The sequence below is a fragment of the Clytia hemisphaerica genome, unplaced genomic scaffold (genome assembly GCF_902728285.1).
Source record: "Clytia hemisphaerica strain Z4C2 unplaced genomic scaffold, Clytia hemisphaerica genome assembly, whole genome shotgun sequence".
In the NCBI taxonomy this organism is placed as follows: Eukaryota; Metazoa; Cnidaria; class Hydrozoa; order Leptothecata; family Clytiidae; genus Clytia; species Clytia hemisphaerica.
The window spans coordinates 2,325,550-2,346,216 of NW_027104101.1; the positions used below are offsets into that span (position 1 = coordinate 2,325,550).

At 35.6% G+C, this 20,667-nt stretch overlaps 1 protein-coding gene across 1 annotated transcript; it reads right to left on the bottom strand.

Annotated features, from left to right (window-relative positions):
• Nucleotides 1–12,947: 12,947 nt before the first annotated feature.
• On the bottom strand, nucleotides 12,948–14,829 carry LOC136812976 (putative nuclease HARBI1). The gene is made up of 3 exons (XM_067069481.1): nucleotides 14,825–14,829; nucleotides 14,178–14,354; nucleotides 12,948–14,046 (listed from the first exon to the last, which is right to left on the bottom strand). Exons 1-3 carry the CDS (start codon nucleotides 14,827–14,829, stop codon nucleotides 12,948–12,950), a joined length of 1,281 nt encoding a protein of 426 aa, XP_066925582.1.
• Nucleotides 14,830–20,667: the final 5,838 nt, after the last annotated feature.

Sequence of the window (20,667 nt, forward strand, 5' to 3'; positions counted from 1 at the left end):
TAAAAATGGTTCACTGTATCCAAATTAGTTTGAAAACAATAGGTTTTAATGCATTCTGGGTAATTTAGAGTAAGGTGCGGATAAACCATTTTAATTAGGGAGTTCATGATGGACGTGGCAGGGAGGTGTAGTGTGTGCGTGTGTTCAGCTCTTTTTTATAGACCGGATGGCGCGATTTAAAGTGGCCCGGTATATGGCAATATGCTTTGGCTTAGGCGAAAGTCCGCCAGATTCTAGTTATTTATGGAAGAAAAACAGTATAAAGCAATGTTTTTATTTGAGAATAAGGGATTGCAAATCTGTTGTTGATGTTTTTTTTTAAATTTTTTATTATACCTTTCAACTCCAAGTGGTTTTATTGTTATTTGGATTTTTAACATTTTCTCTTAAATTGGCAACTCGCCAAACGCTCATAGTCCTAGTCTACTTCACTGGACTCAGCGTCATGAAGAAGTGTTCAAGTTGCTCACTGGGTACGAGATTGTATCAAATTAAACCTCACAAATGGGGGTACCATTCAAAAAGTACGTACGCTTTGACGTTTTTCAATACAACGAAATTTCAGTCAAAGTTTGGTTAGATCTTCTGATTATATCATCAACAAAGACAAACAGAAGTTGAACTTATTTTAATTTTTCTCAAAATCCCCTAATTTAACTTTGTATAGACTCTTTAATACGATCTAAAAATTTTGAGGGGGGGGGGTCATTTCAAAAGCGTACGTACGTGAAAGGTGGGGGTAATGCCAAAGCGTACGAGAGCGTACAAGGGGGTAGGGGGTGGTCAATCTTCACCGATTTTGAGCGTACGTACTTTTCGAATGATCTTAATAATGGGGTCGTATAAGCTTAAGCATTTCAAAATCTGAACGGATTGAAGCAAAATATTGACGTTTTAAATTTCCAGCCGAAGGATAGGATCAATCATTTTCATTGTTGTCGGAGTGCGAGATTTAGAAAAGTAGGCGGCAAACGCTATTTCGCATCTCTCAAGTTGCATGATTTTAGTCATGTGACTTTGGTGGGAAATGCCCTACGATATCGCATTGAACGGTGTAAATAAACACTTGCTTAACCTCGCTAATGAGGGCATGCGACGTGGAAACATTCCAAATCTGGTTGAAAAACGCTAGTGGAAACAAAGAGTTAAAAAAAATAAGTTTTTATATAGTATATCGTAAAACAAGACATAGAAAATCCAAAAGGAGAACAACTATCACAATTAATATTCGAAAAAGAATGCGTTAATTTACATAATGAACCTATTTCGTGCGAGTCGGTCAATGACAATAAAATCAATATACAGGCAAAAGTGAAATGTCGATTTTATGAATTAGTAGAGGCCACTATGTCCTTGAATGTAGAAGATCAAAAATTGAGAGGTGGGGCCGGGTGTGACCACCAGTTGCCATGGAAACTGACGTCATTGGTTACTATGGTTACCAAAGTCGCAAAAATTGGAAAATATTTGTTCCGTTCGAAAGAGCATGAAAAACTGACAAAGAAAAAGGTCACAACCTATATCTGAAAATGAATATATCAGGAGATATTAAGGAAATAAGGCAAAATGACGTCATAAAACGATGACGTCATTGAAAAATAAAATTCGAAAATTTCTAGTTTTTTGGAAAGAAGACCCTCCAGTGAACATAAAAAGTTATTACGAAAACGTTTGAAAATTTAAAAAAAAGTCTATTGGCCAAAATTGACATTTTCAATTTTTGCCTGTCGAAGGTTGGAGCTTGGGGTATGCCCAGCCTGCACATTACAGGCAAAATTTTAAAATATCAATTTTGGCTAATAGACTTCTTAAAAAGGATTTTCAGACCGAATATTTGAAACTTTCAATACATTAAAGTTCATAAATAATCACTACTATAATTCTACAAAACTACAATTATTGCGTGCAAAATTGGCTTTTTTTCACATCCAGCGGATTTCCTGCTTACAAAATAATAAAAATTAGTTTATAGCGTTTCATTTATAAATGTTACATTTCACATAATCAAACCAAACAAGGTTTAGAAGTACCAAATCATTTTTTTCCAACAGGAACAGTTGGTTACAAACAGAAATCACAGTGGAATCGTAGGAATCACGATAGGAATTTGTATTTTTGTATTGTCAATGGTCGGTTTGGATTTACATTTTCCAATCTAACTTCTACCAACAATCAGATGGATGCACCGTGAGTGGACCCTTATCAGTTACCCTTGCCAACATCTACCTTACTAAACTCGAAAACGACATCATTCATATTCACAAGCCACCTTTTTATATACGTTATGTTGATGACGTCATTGTCCGCCGAAAGATTGAAGAAACTATTCGCCTTTTCAATGCCATAAACGGTTACCATCCAAAGATTCGCTTCACAATCGAAATACAACCAAGCAAATTCCTCGATACCAACATCCATATGACTTCTGATGGCACAGCTGAAACATCTGTATACAGAAAACCAAACAAATTACCTACCCATAAAGAAGCTTATCGTATTGGTATGAAATTTACGGATGAAATACAAATAATTCGTAACAAATTCATCAATGCTGGATTTCCACCACGTTTTATAGAAAGTGTTATTGAACAATATGAGAAGAAATTATCACATGAAGCATGAAGATAATATGATCATACCTGAGTTTCTATTCAGAGATCCAACAAAGTTTATTTTGATAGAATTACCGTATTGTGAAAAGAATAAAGGGTCGTCTAAAAGTTATTTACCAATGATGAAATCGATTTTCCCATTAATAGTCCCGTAGCTAAGGGACTCCAGTTTACCAAATTTGCCGGCAAGTGGGAACAACGATTAAAAGTTGCTAAATAGTGTAAATTTTCAGAAAAAATTTGTTTCCAATTTTTTTTTTACTTGGAAGGGTGTTTTTTAAGGCTTTTCCGGCAAAAACTTTTTTTGAAAAAGTTATTGACGTTAGCGTTTTTCTCCATAACTTTTGATTTCGATAAGTAAGCATAATGATTTTTTCTGTGATTGTTGCTCGTACATATGTCATTGCGATGCCGAAAAATTATCCGGAAAAACATTTTTACTTTTGCTTACGTCAGCAAAAACACTACGTAAAAACGATTTTTTTTTCAAATCTACCGAAAAGAAGTCCCGGGGGGGGTACTAGGCCAAAATGGGTTACGGGGATGCTCCGCTGGTCAGGGTACCTTTATTAACCTCCACGAGTCCCAGGTAGGGTCGCAAAAACACCAAAATAGAAAAATCAGTCCCTCGTAGGGTGCCTATTTTTGGAAAATTTGGGGAAAAAGTAGAAAATTTGAGAAAATTTTGGAATTTCAGTCCCATTCAGGGTCACTTTTTTCTCAAATTTCGAGTCCCACGTAGGGTCCATTTTTCGAACCTCAGCGGAGCACCCCCGTCGGTCGACAAGGGTAGTACCCCCCCCGGGAAAGAAGTTCTTTTAAAAACGACTAAAAACTCTAAGAAAATATTCAGAGGATGCTAAAAGATAACTGTAAGCATTCTTTAATATACAGGTACGAGCCAGGAAGTATCTTATCCATTTGGTGGACTTACTTTCTTGGGGTTTTTCTTGTTCCTTATGGTAATAAGAATATTTTAAGCTTCTGGGCCACCTGGATTTCTCACCTGGGTATCCATAATGGCGGATTTTTGGTCATGTGACCCCCGTAGGCAAAACTGAAAATCCTTCCTACCCAAATATAGGCATATTATATATCAATCGATCAGAAATTTGATACTGATTAATTTTGAGATACAAAGTTGGGTCTGAAAACTTTCCTATCTCGAGATATAAATCACTTTCGTTTTCTCAGGTTTGGCTGCAGTTGTAGACGGGCTTTCATGGAGTGAGGCAATCTTTTAGTCATATCTCAAGAAATATGCTTTTAAACATATCAAAACTTTATGTGCTCCTAGAAAAGGCATTAAAAATTGTTTGTGCAAATTTTGCAGTAAAAATGTGTATTTTACAGACCAGAGTACAATTTCCTTACCGTCGAAAAAAGATCTTTTTCGATCCAAATTGGCCTTTTTGTCTGAAATGAATTAGTGAAATGATGCTTAATAAGGTTTACAGCCACTCGATTCTTCATATTATACTCAGAGAGGTACGCGGGGAATATATAAGGGCTAAATGTGTCCGGTCAGCACTTTATAAGCATTTTATTTTTGGTAAGATTTGATCCAAAAAACGGTGAAACTTCCAAGCTATGAACTCAAAGATTTGACAAAGTCTCTCATTGTATCTCGACATTAAACAAAGTTGAACCTTATTCTTTAGTTTGACACATGCAAAGAATCAAGAATACATGTAAATCGCTGTGTGTATTTTACAGACCAGAATTAAGTGCTTCTAGGTGGTTATATTGCCCTAAAATGTTTAGACTTACCACGGAAAAACCCGAGCTGGAGAATCTTACTGAGTAAAATCCGTCAAGATCCTCTAATTCCTATATCTTTATTATTCATGCATGTAACGAGAAATCTGTGTAGCCTGTCTTTGAGACTTTGAGAAGTGCTTAGGACTTCCAGAACTGCGTAGCTACATAAGCATAAAATTTTGATGAAATTAGTCTGGCTTTGAGACCACTAAGCCTGGATAGCTTTGTATGCGCCAGACGTCAGACTTTGAATTACTTTTTTCCTAAAAAAGAACAAAGCCCCAAAGTTTTTCTAGACACTAGCACAGATTTGTCGCACAGTCGCTGAACGGCCTGTAGAGTTTCTGTCCACCCTACGACCATATCACATGGTATGGGTTGGTCCTAGCAAAGTAGCATTTACTTTTCATTAAGTGAAACACAGCACCGAGTTGGAGTTAGTCCTGATCTCCTAGACGACGGTAAATACCTGGTACACTACTGCGCCTTCACATGGGATAAATCATAACTGGACGTCTATCTTCCATTGTGTCTTTGAAGCGAGCTTCGTTGCCACATGTATTTTAAAATTGGTATAAAAATCCGTTGATATTCCGTCACAATGCTATTTCTTTGAAATACTTGGACAAAATGACTGATAGATAGCTTGAAAGTTTGAAAATCTATATATTAATATGCTAAAACGTGTGTGTTTACAACGTTTTATAAAAAGTTTTGGAAAATCTAACAAGGCTCTACAATGCCTCCTCTTCATGGCGTTGAACTTTTTTCTCCTTTCTTTTATAAAATCAAAATCTTATCATCAATCAGCAGCTATCTTTATTCTTCCGTTGATTTTTTTAGATGTATAGTGATTTGCTGGATTGGGACACGCAGCGTGCGACGCTGCGCATACGGCTAGTTACTCTTAAGTCACAAAATAATTATTTTCAAATTTTTTTATACGCTGAAATGGAGAATTTCAACTGTGTGTATACTTTTGAATCACTTTTGTCATTCCAATTAGTTCTTTTATTGACTTGAAAAAAAAAGTATGCCAAAGTTGCGAGCCTGTGTCATAAGAATATCATAATTTGAATCCTATACTCTCAATCCTATATACTTTAAGGGCAGAAAGTTTCGCGAGACCGAAAAGTCGCGAAGTTTCGCGGATTTAAGTTTCGCGATTTTTACTTTTTGAAGAAAATTTACGGAAGAAACTTTCGCGGTTTTTTGTGAATGTTCAATTTTATTAGCAATAACTTTCGCGAATGGCTAGGGAAAGTGAATAAAATATTATTTCAAATCTCATTTCGTGATGACGTTACCGCTATCCACCACCCCATTCGAGCAAAAGAAAAGGAAGAAAAGTCGAATGAAGAAGCTGGAAATGGAAGCAGAGATATTCGTGAAATGTCCTCAGGTGGTAAAAAGAAGGCAAAAGAGCAAGGGAATTGTATCACTATCGAGTAAATCATTATAGAAAATACAAAAAATAAGCTATCGAAGCATTTTTAAAAATCCTGTCTTTTATTAACTGTCTTGAGAATCTACATCCCCTTATAGCTAGGACAAAATTATTCTTACCCTTTCCCGGCCTTTCCCCGAGTCCTCGTTTTATTTAGATTTTTCGGCTTTTAAAACTTGGAAAAAACTTTCGCGATTTTTAGGAGAAGTTTCATTTTTCGCGAAATTAACTTATAACGCGAATTTCTTGTTTAATTTCTTACCTGGCAGAAACTGCCAAAAATGCGAAAAACGCGAAAGTTTCTACCCGCGAAAGTTTCTGCCCTTAAAGTAATCGATATTATTTCATCGGAGTTTTGAAAAATGACGATGATTTCGCATCTGTAATCTTTGTTATGATATAGATAAAAGACTGGAGAAGAGTAGAACAACAGAGACTTTTGTCGAAGTTTTGACGTTGTTAGCAAGGTATTCCCAAGGTAGATCATCGAAACCTATTGTTTCATTTTATGTTTTAACGAGGCGGCAACAAAGCTAGCAGTGCTTTCGAAGGAGAAGGATGTCCAGTCGTTTGTTCATGTTCTGACAAAGCCACAGAGACCAGATGATTCTAAAGATTTAAAATCTCATGAGGGGAAAAGAAAATGGGATCACCCTCAGCAAGCTATTTCCGAAACAAATAAGAATTTTAAAATCAAGATTTCTTAATATTATACTTAGATTTTTGTAAGAAAACGGGGATATTTTGGACATGTAGCTTGAAGCATTATTTTATATGGCAATAACTTCTTTAAAGCGCTTTTAGTTAAAATTCCTACAGTCTGGCTTCTTCAACCAGCTGAAGGCGTTGTGTTGCATTCATGTAGTTAAAGCGGATATACAATGATGCATTGGACCATTATACACCTCTTATAATTGTATCAGTAACCAGAATAGCCCCAAGCAGGTTCACAAATATGGCTCCATCACTAGGCTTCCTACAATGGCTTAGGATTATCGCTTCTCGAAGCCATATTATGCCGTTTTTTGGCCCTACAGACAACACAGATTCTAAGCCCTCTAAATCTCGTTTCATGCATGAACAATAAAGATAAAGGAATTGGTAAATTTTGACGGATTAACTCAGTAAATTCTCAAGTTCGGGTATTTCTGTAGTAATCCAAAGCGTTTTAGAACAAGACAAGCTCCTAGAAGCACTTAAATCTGGTCTGTAAAATACACACTGTAACGATTTACATTATTCATAATTCTTTGCATTAGTCAATCTAAAGAACAGATGGTTCTCGTTTAATGTTAAGATGCAATGAGAGAATTTTTCATTTATTATTTGGAAATTTCACAGTTTTCGGGATCATGTCTTACCGTAAATCATACTTATAAAGTGCTGACCGGACACATTTAGCCCTTACTTGTTGTTAAGTACCCCTCTGAGTGAGATTACGAAGTAGTGATTGGTTCTAAACCCTATTGGGAAACATTTCGCTCATTCATTTCAGACAAAAAGGCCAATTTGGAGAGAAAAAGATCTTTTTTTCGACGGTAAGGAAATTGTACTCTGGTCTGTAAAATACACATTTATACTGCAAAATTTTTGAAAATTTGCACAAACAATTTTTAATGCCTTTTCTAGGAGCACATAAAGCTTTGATATGTTTAAAAGCATATTTCTTGAGATATGACTAAAAGAATTGCCTCACTCCATGAAAGCCCGTCTACAACTGCAGCCAAACCTGAGAAAACGAAAGTGATTTATATCTCGAGATAGGAAAGTTTTCAGACCCAACTTTGTATCTCAAAATTAATCAGTATCAAATTTCTGATCGATTGATATATGATATGCCTATATTTGGGTTGGAAGGATTTTCAGTTTTGCCTACGGGGGTCACATGACCAAAAATCCGCCATTATGGATACCCAGGTGAGAAATCCAGGTGGCCCAGAAGCTTAAAATATTCTTATTACCATAAGGAACAAGAAAAACCCCAAGAAAGTTAGTCCACCAAATGGATAAGATACTTCCTGGCTCGTACCTGTATATAAACTATCTTGAAAAAATTAGCGAGATAACCCAATTATTGCCGAAGATATACGCTAAAGTTTCGAGGCGGTTTTTTTAATTTCAACCATCTTTTGACGAATTGACGTCAGTTTTTTTCTACTATTAAATAATACTATTAATATGTTACAAATGTTTCACGTTAAAATACTACTACCATATTTCCTCTATCTACAACTACCTTTAATCAAGAACTACCCTATAAAGAGCACCGTACCTGAAATAATATACTTAAATCGAAAACCTATCAGAGCTGTAAAGGCTTACTATTAACTCAACATTTGTGCCCATGTTTCCAAACTTCAAAAAGATCGACTCCTCTATAAGGAGCATCTTGACATTTTTAAAAAGACTTATTTGAAGAAATACGGTATTTAAATAGTATGCAAGAAAAAAAATTAAATTGTTAAATATTATCGAGAAAAAAAGCCTTAGCAGTATAACTATAAACGCGATGAATAAAAATACATTTCAAGTCAACATTCTTCGTCTGTGTCAGAATCAGTAAAATCAGTTTCGTAGTCCAATTCATCATCAGACACAAAATTTTCATTCACTTCATAGTCATCTTCATTCTCATCATCCTCGACATCACTCTCGTCATCAAAATCAATTTCTTTGTTATCGTTTTTACAACCCGTGCACTTACAAAGATCCGTACATGGCAAACCAATAACTTTACAACTGCATTGGTTGTTGACACAGTTTTTTTTTTTGCAGCCACAGGTAACGAATTCCAATACAGCATCTGGAGCCGGTCTTTCGTTCTTCCATTTCATTCCAGATTCTGTTCTACATTTATCCAGCCAAGGTCAAATGGACTTTCCATAACATGATAGCGATCCAAAGCTTTTTTCCATTGTCGAACTTGATAATTCACCCTGTCTATTTTAAAAAACAAGGCATCTTGTGTTGGTGGTACTGAATCGGGCTTATTTCTTTGTTTTTTCGTGAATATTTTATACCTTGCCTCGTTTACCTGATGTCAAAAGAAAAGAAACCTTGTCAAGATAAGTGAACAAAAATGTAAAAATTAAAGCCGAAAAAGTTTTACTAATCTGTTATAATCGTTTACTATATGTACAAGCCTGACGATCGTTTAATAAAGAGAAACGGTATCTATAATGTTACCATTTATCTCCATTTCGGATTTTGCACCGTATAACCAACATACAAATTTTTCCAGCGTTTCCTTCACATCCGTTGACGCAAATTAATTTTCACCAAGTAACACAGCAGCAATGAGAAAGTCCTCTCTTTCTTTGAATGCTTCCAGCACTGTCACTTTACCTGAAGTAGGGAATGGATGAATTACTAATAAAACTTGTAACTCTTGTACCATGTTTTGTGATTAATTAAAATTGATGTAAATCAGAAAATCAGAGTTTTTCTCAAGGAAGATCCTAGCATTAGTGAAGGAAAACCAATGTATTTCCAAAGGAAAATCATTTTATTTCCAAAGGAAAATCAATGTATTTCCAAAGGGAAATCGACATGTTCCTCAAAGAAGACAATGTATTTTTCAAGGAAAATCGGTCAAATCTTAAATTAAGCGTTTTATCGTCATAAGTGAACTAGATATACCTTTTCCTTTGAATGAGGTAGTTGAGTCACATCTGCTCATCGCATGGATGCCAGGCAATGCATTGACCAATTAATCGTCAAAGGTGTGCATTGTGATGTTGTAAATCTTCTTGTCGGATCCGTGTTCCAAGAATAGGTTTCCGTTTACAATGGATGCAAAATACAGGACAAGGATAGCAACATCTGAATCGATGGTTTTTATGACAACATTTGAGAATCCAAGACTAAAGGCGAAGTTTGCTGCAAGAAACATTTTTGTGTCAGCTTCTTCTTGCTTACTGGATAGATTGATTTCTTCAGTGATTTGTTGGAGCAGGTGCAGTTAGCGTGGTCACTGGTTGGAATTGTTTAGTAGTGGAGAGCACTGTTAAAGAATATAACCTAATGTCGTTTAACCTAATAATGTTATAAAATACAGACCAGAACAACAATCCAACTTAGCCATGTCCGGTTCACTGTTTAAACAATCTGACCTAGTCCACTGTTAAACAATCCAACCTAGTCCTTTGTTTAATGATCCAACCTACAGTCCTGTCAGGTCCACTGTTAAACAAAAAGACTTTTGTTCAATGTAAACAAACGTACGAAAATTGGTCGACCAATTGAGACACTAGAAGACAAAGTGACGAAATCTTCTGGGTTGAAAAAAGACAATTTCTACAAAGAAGCACTAAAACGAAAGGGACATGGTTCATCCCAGACGAACCGCCAACAATTGTCAAATTGTACTGTTTAACAATCAAACCTAGTCCGCTGTTTAATAATTTAACCTAGCGATCAATATATTTTAGTTTATACATATTCATTTTCATAGTTTCTTACGAAAGCTTGAAAAAATCTTTCATGGAACTCCAGTCCATCATTGACCCAATAGCGCAAATTATATTCAGATAATAGGGCACCAGCCTTTTGGCATTGTACCCCTCTGAAGTGCCTGAGCCATCTAATTGCTTATGTCGTCTGATCGTCGTTGCCTTGAAACAACTCCAGAGTATTGGACATGGCAACATTTGGCCTTACGTTTAAATCGCGAATGTCGGTAAAGACCATGGTTCCAGATTTGATTGGTGACACAAACACCAAAAAAATACAAAACTGATTAAGTCGAGATTAAGAGTAACAAATCCTAGGCACCCGATGTTAATCGGGTTAATCGATCTTTTTAAAGAAATACCTAAATTTTAAGTAGGATACCAGCCGGGCCATCTGGTTAGTATTTATTCAACGATCTTTTGTTTTTAAATAGTTTCATGCTAAGGTTAGGTAGGTTAGGTAATAAGCAAAAAGGATTTTGTGTAGATTGGAGCGATCTCTCTTTTAACCGGTAAAAATGGTATTACCTTTATCTTTATTTTTTCATTTACTCTTTATTTTAAGTTGGGTAAAAACAATCTAGAAATTTACAAAGTAAATTCTAATCAAATCCAACTGTCATAAAATCAAAAGAAAAGATTTCTAAGAGAAATAGGAAAATAGTTATGATTAAAAAATTAGCATAATAATAACAATAATAATGAAATATAAAGCTATGTACAAATATTACAAGTGCATGTGGGTAAAACATCCTTTAAGCTGGGTGTCCACTGAAAGAAAATTTGTCCGTCGCAAATGATCATCGCGAAAAAATTCGGCCGTCGCCAAAAAAAATTTGATGGACATGTGCCATCGCCAATTTTTTTCTATTTTAGAAATAAAATTAATCCTTAATAATTGACGACAAAAAATGAAAACGTTTTCATTTTATATCGTCAATTTTTTTTTGTCCGTCGTGTATTTTTTGGAGGAGAAGAAAAAAAACAAAATCCTCGTACAAGAACAATCGTGTGAAGGATAATGCTTGGGCGACAATTGGTGAAGAACCTGGATACGAATCAGGTACGAACTTCTCTTTTTCAAAGTTTAAAGATGTCAACAAATTTGCATTTTGGAAGATTCTATTTCCCTTGTTTCCTGAAGGAACTTTATAATGGTTTTTAGAAATATTTCATTCTCCGTTGAAATGTTTTTTGAAAGCATCCTATGCTTATAAAAGTTTTACAATGCATCTATTTTTTTTGTTCACAGGTGAAGCAAAAACGGTATTTGTCAATCTAAAAAAACGATAATGCAAAAGAAAAAACGATTTGAGAAGAGCAACGCATTCCGGAGCAGGCAGAGACCAAGTTGCCAATTATGAAAATGAGCTTAACAAATACAGATTCCTTTTTTGGATCGACCCTTACCTCAAAAAAAAGAAAATGACACGAACGAATTTGAAGCTACCCAGTACTGACACTGATGAAACAGAGAGCCCGAGTGAAAGTAGTGACGGCGAACTATCGGAAGGTATCGTTAATATGGACCGAAAAGAGCATCCGCCTCCGTCACTCCCATCAGCACCGGTTAGAGATAATCATTTTGAGGAGCTTGTCTCAGAAACCCAACGAGTTGAGCAGCAACGAGTAGAAGCTTTCAGTTCTAATTGCATCAATGAAAATCTACAAAGTTTAGGAGATAGGTCTTGCGATTCGGAACTTGAATCTATGCGTAAAGCAGAACGCAGAAAGCAAAAGCTTAAAAAATCTCCGGCCGAAACAAAAGAATCCACTTAACCCAAAAGAAAAGCTTCGAAGGATGACGTAAGAACTGATCCAAAGAAAAGCAAATCCAGAAAATATACCTCTATCGGTGGGTGCTCAAAGAAGAGTGGAAAGGAACCGCCAAAGAAAGAAGACACTTGCACAGATGTATTAAAATCAATAAACACGAGACTCAAAAACAAAGAAATCCGGGAAGAAAACAAAGAGAAAAAAGCAGCGCTTTCTAGTAGTGTAGCTCGTTCGGAAACAGAAGAAGATGTTTTGGGTAAGATGGTATCGCTCACAATGAAAAAGTTATGTCGACAACAGAAAATTCAATTCAAACATGATGTAAATAACTTAATATTCCGGTATGAAATGTCGACAGTCTCTCCCGTCTCAAACTGCTCCACCCCTCGAAACGATGGTCTCTCAGGAAATGCCCAAGAGCAAACCAAATTTCACTCACGCCAGACAAACACACTCGGGAATGCTAGTTCATCTAACGCGCAAGAGCAAAATCAATATATTTCCCGCTCAACACCATCTGCTCAACAGACAGCCCCGCACAGCACTTTTCAAAGCCGTGATCCCTTAATATTGCAAGAGCAAAACCAAGTTAACTCTCGATCGACACACTTGGCACAATTCTTAAGCCCGCTGTCCGATACCCTTCGCAACCGTGAATCGTCAAACATGCAAGAACAAAACCAAGGTCATTTCCCTAATCCCAATATGGCATCGAACAGCTCTGGAAGTCATTTTGACAGTTCTACTGGAAGCCAGTTTGACTCATTGATATACTATTAACAACAAACAAAAATGATAAAGAGAATTCTTGTGTTGTATTTGAAAATTCTTGAGTTGTTCAAAAGAAAACATATGCGAAGTTACATGTTAATACATAAAACGAAAAATTATAATATTTCTCTAATCTGTTTCCTCCTCGGTTTCACCCTCAATTTCCACTCGACCATCGTGTCTTATATAATCAAGTTGCCAGTCCAAAGATCCTCTCTCACTATTCACAAAGTCTTTCAGCGAATTACGTAACTCGATGGCAGAAATTTTCCTCCTAGATCCTTTCTTCGGTTTTATTGGTAGCATTCCTCCGTCTCCTTGAACACGTGATCGCCACTGGCCCTCTTTTATTTGACCATCAAAAGTCTCAATGTCAATAGATCCGTACAGCATATACAAAGAGTTCTCGGTTTGTCTTAGATAATTGTGTAAACAAATCGCAGATAAGACAAATCTTTCGGTATTATCAGTTGACGCTTTTATCGGTCTACTGAAAATCCGCCAACGTGCACGTAGGATCCCAAAAGCATTTTCGATGACCCTTCTTGCCCTAGAGTGACGGTAGTTATACACATGTTCTTTCTCACCTAATCTACCAGGGAATGGAAGCATTAACCATTCTTTCAGAGGAAATATTTCATCATCAAGAAGAAAGTAAGGGATATCCATTTCAGTCCCTGGAACCATTTCTCGACCCGGTACGTTTTGTGTGTTGTTTTCAAAAGTATCGAGAATCTTGGAGTAAAGAAGAATTCCGCTGTCATTGTTTGAACCGTACTGACCCACATCTACAAATGTGAAATTATATTTAGCATCGCATATAGCCATTAGTACTATACTAAAAAAACCTTTGAAATTATGATGAAGACTACCAGAATTAGGAGGTGCTTCGATCATTACATGTTTTCCGTCGATTGCCCCGAGTACGCGAGGAAATTGCCATAAACATTCAAAATCACTAGCAATTTTTCTCCACTGATCTTGATGTGAAGGAACAGTAACGTAGGAGTCCATCAAGACTGAAACCAACGCCTCAGAGGTTTCACTAAGTATGCGACTTACACTCTTCGGTCCCATTCTAAACAAGTACGTCAACGATATACGTATTAGTAGCATGAGCCTTTCAGCTGCAGGGATAGCTTTTCTGAAATTAGTATCTTTCTTCTTAATCAAAGGACCCACGATGCTGAGTAGGTGATCCATTCTTCCTGGTGACATTCTGAAGAAACTGAGAAAAAAGCGGGAAATTAGTCTCAATCAAATTACTTGTTCGAATCTTCTATAAGATGAAAAACATTTAAAGATATCATGATGTGTCATATAACCTGCGTCCTGTCTTTGTAAATGTAAAATACTTACTTGAAATAGGACTGAGTGTTTGACATTCGCATCTCGTTGGCCAGAATACTAACTCCAAAGCGATCTCTTTGCTTATAGATTTCTTGAACCCATGTCTTTCGTTTTTTCTTTTTCTTTTTCTTCATGGCTATGGCTGCAATGAGCAAGAGCTCGTCCTCACTGTCCATGACCGCTTGCCTAGAATGATTTTTCAAATTCATCTAACTTCACACTATTCTCTTATACTCCCCATTCTCTCACTTTTTTGTTTATTAATAAGAAAGTTTTATTTTTTAGATGGACACGGTGAACATGTGTTTGCGATAAAAAATTAAAAACATAAAATTTCTCTGTCGTTAATTCTTTGCGACATCTTTTCAGTGGACACCCAGCTTTAGAGCGCTTACAAAAGAGCCTAAATTGTCTTGAGATTTGACAGAAGATGGTAATTTGTTCCAGGTAGAAACAGCTCTAAAATCAAATGTGTTTACTCCAAAGGCACTGTTGTATTTTTTATATAAAGGGAGAGACAAGGTGTGACTAAAACGAAAATTATACTTTGATTGTAATGTGACAAATATACCATGCATTATGCGAGGTCCAAGTCCATTGATAGATTTAAAGACTTCAGTAAGAAGAAGTTTTAGGTTTCTTACTTGTACACTTACCGCATTACAATCAGTTAGTAAGGTATCATAGCTCGAGTTTTGATTGTTCTTCAAAGCACAAAGTGCTCTGTGGTGGCATTTTTCAATCATGTTGCTACCTCCTTTACCACAGAACATCCAGACGAGTGAGCAATAGTTGAAAGGTGACAAAATGTAAGAATTTACAAGAAGCTTTGTTTGGTCTTCAGATATAAAGTTTCTCATTCTTCGCAAAGCCCTAAGTTTTTGATTTGATTTTTTGCAGAGTTCGGTGACGTAAGGATTAAATGACATCTTGGTATCAATCTTTACACCAAGAAGTTTCGTCACATCAACGCTCTTGATGTAGGTATTCTCAATAGACAGAGGGAGATTTGCCTTGAAAGTACCAGGATGAATTTATTGAAATTTAGAGGGGTTAGCAACCATTGAGTTATGCTTAAACCAATCAAGGACAACACTCAGCTTACGTAAGAGGTTTAAGTTTACCTCGTCAATGTTGGAACCTGATGTTGATAAAGTATTATCATCTGCAAAATTTGAAATTTCCTTGATAATATAAAATAGATCATTAATAAAATTATTGAATAACAGAGGTCCTTAAATAGATCCTTGAGGTACTCAAGCAAAATATCAAGCCATGAACTAAGATGAGAACCTATACGCACCCAATGCTTTCTATTGCTTAAATAACTGTGCATTAATTTGATGGAACTCTGACCGAGTCCATAAGCAGAAAGTTTTGCTAACAAGAGATCATGGGGCAGACAATCAAAAGCTTTCAATAAGTCAATTAAGACCGCTCCCACTTTTTTGGACCTACCTCCGGGTACCCCGGTGGAGGTCCTATAAATTAACCCATGTCCGTCCGTTCGTCCGTCTGTTACCAGCTTTTATCAGGATTGGCTCATTAGTTTTTTTTGATTTTTGGCACAATGATGCAAAATGGCAATGCCCAAAATGTGACGGAGCCCGATTTTTGAGAAAACATTTTTTTCCGGCCGAAAATGCCTGAAATATGCCGGAAATCGCCGTTTTTCTGGATTTTCATTGGATTTTTTTCTTATAATTGGTTGTTTTTCGATTCAAAAACATTATTAATACCAATGCCCACCATCAAGCATGTTTCAATTTTCAAAAAAATTGATTTTTGAAGTCGGAACTATTCAAAAATCGCCGGAACAACCTATTTTCGCCGGAAAGACGAATTTCTCGAGCTGTACTTAATATTTTTTTATGAAATTTTGCGCACTGATGAAAGATGAACCGGAACTTTCTATTTCTATTTTCCCTTCCCTCTTCCCCCTTCAACAATCAATGATAAAATTTAATGTGTTATGCATTTTGGCAAAACGCTATATCATCTGACTGATTGTTTTCATTTTTCTCCTTATTGCCTTATTATCTAGCTTTCATCATCAGGTAGGCCCATTCAGCATGTTGCTTGTTATTATTTGCAATAGCACTCTGCCAATCTCTGATCAAATTCAAAATGGCATGTTGAGTACTATGACCTTTTCGAAAACCGCACAAAAATTTGGAGAATCTTGGTTCAAAGTGCACATTTAATTGATTAACAATCAAGCGCTCAAAGATTTTGGATACAACAGGGAGTAAACAGAATCGGTTAGTGAGCCTTTTTTTAAACTCGGAATTGTGTCTGCAAGTTTTAGCTTAGTTTTTTAAAGTTCCAGATACGACGCATTTGTTAAAACATAAAGTTAGGAATGGAGCACAGTTATTTGCAGCAATCTTAAGCACACGAGTCGGTTTAGTCCCACTAACTGATTTTGATTTATTTAGACTTAAAATTGCTTTGAGGACATCAGATTGTTCAACCTAGTAGAAGTCAAACACCTCATCTGAGATTTTTTGAGAAATTATATTTTTGATGCTTGGATGTTCTTCGTATTTTCCAGAGGGTTAGAATTTAGATTTGTGGTTTGACCTTCCCAGGCTGGGATTTCAAGTGTCTCAGTAATCCTATTAAAATATCAATTAAAAATAAAGGCAACCTTCTCATCAGATGTATGTAATACATCATTTTCAAACAATTGAACTTTTCTTTCAGCTGTGTAGTTTTTGTCTGAAAATTTTGTTTTGATAGCATCCCAGAAATGCTTAGACTTATGTGAATTTTGCTGAAGAAAGTTTTCTTTGCTTTTTTGTTTAGCTGAACGACCAAACTTCTCTGCCGCCTATAATTAGCCCAATCTTCAGGTTTTGTAGTTTTTATTGTCAATGCCTTGAGATGTGAGCGTTTCATAATTTCCTTCCTGAGTTCTTTAGAAACATGGGGTTTATTATTAGCTCTGAGATATTTGGTCTTCAACGGTGCATGCCTATTCAAAATATTGTTAAAAATATTTTCAAATTGGTCATAATTTTCAATATTATTACTAGAAATACACAAATCCAATTCAAATAAGAACTGTTCTTGGTTGAAATTTTTATAATCTCGATATTTTACGATTAAATTAGAGATAATCTTACATACGTTGTCTTTAGCATTGTATAAATAAGTCTATGGAAATCGCTTAACCCTGTCTCTACTGTGCCTGTGTTTTTTATTGATTTTTTCGAGTTAGTCAAAATAAGGTCAATGCACGTTCCATTTATAGATTTAAAGCAGCTTTTTGAGTTCATGGCATTAGCCATGTCATTTAGTTCAAGGAAACGTACCAGTTTAGGATCAGTAGGTTCAAGGTTAAAATCTCCAATGACGATGATGTTGTTATAGTCTACTTCATAGAAGTGTATTGTGTCAGATAAAGTATTAAAAATAAATCTAAGTTTATTCTATCTTACCTATATATGTTAAAAACAAGCAGCTTATCTTTCCTGAGTCTTAGTTCTACAGGAAGAATGTGCAAAGAAGGGTCTTATTTGAAGCTTTTCAAGTGACGTGCAGGAATGTCACTTTTCACATGAGTTAAAAATCCTCCACTATTTGAATTACAATCTATGCGAAAGGAGGAAAGTGATAGCCCCGAAGGTTAAAATCAGCACTGGGAAAAGACTCGTCAAGTTTAGTTTCTGCTATAGTAATAACATCGAAAGCTTTTTCGACTAAAACTTGTAGATCAGTGAATTATTTATAATCGAGTTAATATTTCAATTTTCTTACATGTACCATATCAGTGTCATCAATGCCAACATTATCAGAGGATAAACAAACCATTTCATCAGCTCCATTCTGATTTTCAGATTCTCAGCAACAATTTTCAGAAATGAAGAATTTTATGTTTTGAGCAAGTTTTTATATTCAGTTTCCATTCAAAGGTAACTTCTTTTTAGACAACATATTTTTACCAATATTATCGTGGTTTATCAAGTGTAAATTAAACTTTTCGTAGAATTTATACCATTTTTGAGTTTGACTTCGTCTTTCATATTTTTGGTGGCATTTTTATCACCTCGCACAATGACGTTCGAAATGATCAGTTCAGTGTTGGGGCTAATTTCCATAACCAGGTCTCGAATTCGTTCAAAATTTTTAACAGTGTCACAGCCAGACGTAATTTCATTAGTTCCAACATGGAGAATTAAATACTTTGGTTTCTTTTTGATAAGAATTGGCTTTAAGTAGTCAAGCATATCATCAGTATCAGCACCAGGAAAGCTACGAACAAGAGTTCGGGTGGATTTCGTCGACACGCCATTACCAACAATGTTATTTAACATACTATCACCACAGATTACGACTTCATTTCGAACTTTTTCCGATTTCGCTTTTGACTGAGTGTCTGATTTTTCTGATACTTTCACTGTTTTCTGTGAATCATCCTTCACCTGCTTCAAACTCGATTTTTTCTGTGTGTTAGAGATAAGTGTTGCGTTGTTTTCTTCCTACTTTTTCTAATTGATCTGTTACACTTAGGTCTTTCAGAGGGTCATCGTAAAAATTTATACTTTTTTCCAAAAGGAATGTCATTCATGATTCGAGATAAATTGTTTTCATTGTTAATGTCATCATCGCCTTAAGCTCTTTAACTTTTACTTGAATACCAGGGCCACCAGTTTCATGAAGATTGCGGTCGAAAAAACTTTGACACTGCTCTCGAAAATGCTTCATCGTTTGGCTTGTTGTAGGAATCGACAAGTCCAAATCCTCAGCAATCTCCAAAAGAATCAAAGTATATTTTATTGCATGAAAATTTCGCAGACATTTTAAACTGTTTACTGGTTATTTTTAATGTATTATTTAACTGGACCGAACTTGTTAAGGGCTTAAAATAGTACAACATTCTCGTATATAAAGTAATCTTACCCAGCAGACACGAGACATTTTTCCAACATCGTTTCAACGTCAAAATAACCTTCTGGCGTTAAAACAACGTTTTTTGGACGTTAAAACAACGTTCCATGCCTGCTGGGTATGCATTTAGCTACTTAAGCTTAAGGTAGGGCTTTGAAAAGATGACATAGCCTACATAGATGGTATATTTTCATTGTGTCTTTAGAGCTTTAAAAACGTACCGATAGAAAATTCAGCATATGAATATCAGGTTAGTATTTACGATAAAAGACATAAAGGTCTGTTTTTGTCATTGTGTCCTCTATTTCAAATATATCATTAGTAATGTTAAATATTAAAGTTAGTAGTAACATTACCCTAAGGTTCATCTGGCGTGCCCATCTATCAATGCCTTGAATTCATTTTGAAAGTGATATATTTGTTTTCGAAAAAAACGACCCCGTCTTGAATGAAGCTTTGGTTGTACATCTTGGGCATCGCCTTAAAAACATGTAGGCAAAAGATAAGTTAAAAATAATTAGCTTCCTGGGGATTAAAAAAATGGCCGCTTTTAAGCGTCAGTTGTTTATTTACTGCTGAGATATTGGGTTGATATTTTGTTAAACTTTGTTTCTTGATATATTTTATATTCAAAGGCCTTTAAGACTTCAAATGAAAGTATCAAACATCCCACTATTCTTCGAGATTAATATTTATCCGATTCATGAAAGGAGAAAGAGCTTCATAGAAACGTAACGGGTACAAAAGCAAATTAAAATGTCTTACCAAGTCTTCATATCTGGCAATAATATCATTTGAATATCTTCTTTGTGTTTTCTCCGGTTTATACATTTTCTTGTACTTGCTAATAAGCCAGCATCCATCAGCTCCCTTATCAAAACTTGCTCTTCTTCACAAATCGCTAAGATGTCTTCAAAGGTCACGATTACGATTTCAATTTGCAAATGACCGAAACGAAATCTCCCTCAAAGTTTACTAAGCCAAAAATTTATCACAGACTTTATTACAATCCGGTACTTTATCCAGTTGTTGTTAACAGACACAGTCCATTTTGACGGTCTTGTCCCATATTGCTACGAAGAGCGGTTTTGACTCTCTTCATCCCAGAAAAGGATCTCTCGCATTCACAAGATGTACACGTTTTTTTTTATTAGAACACCTAAAATTTGGCTGAGCCTGGATGTGCTTATTCTTTTTAGCAATTTTCAGCCTAAAATGTTCTTAAATGCGTTCTTAAGTTTTCAGACTACTCTAAATCGACAATATGATACAAAATAAAGAGCACTTAAATTTGGCAAAATTTGGACAATAATTTGACTCTCGATTTTTGAAGATCCACCCCTAAATTCGGTTAAAACTGAGGCTGGGCATGTTCTTAAGATGTTCTTAATTTTTCGACGAATTTCAGCCTATATGTTCTTATAAACTAGGTTCTAATAAAAAAAACGTGTAATCGGAAGAGTTGCGAGAATTCGATGGACACAGTTCTTTTTGGCTTACCCAAAACTCCTCCCAAAGTTGCAATTCTGAATCAATTCGAAGATAATTATCAAAATCGGCCCTGTAGAATTCGAAAAATGGCAAAGTTAACTTAAAGTTAAGACTG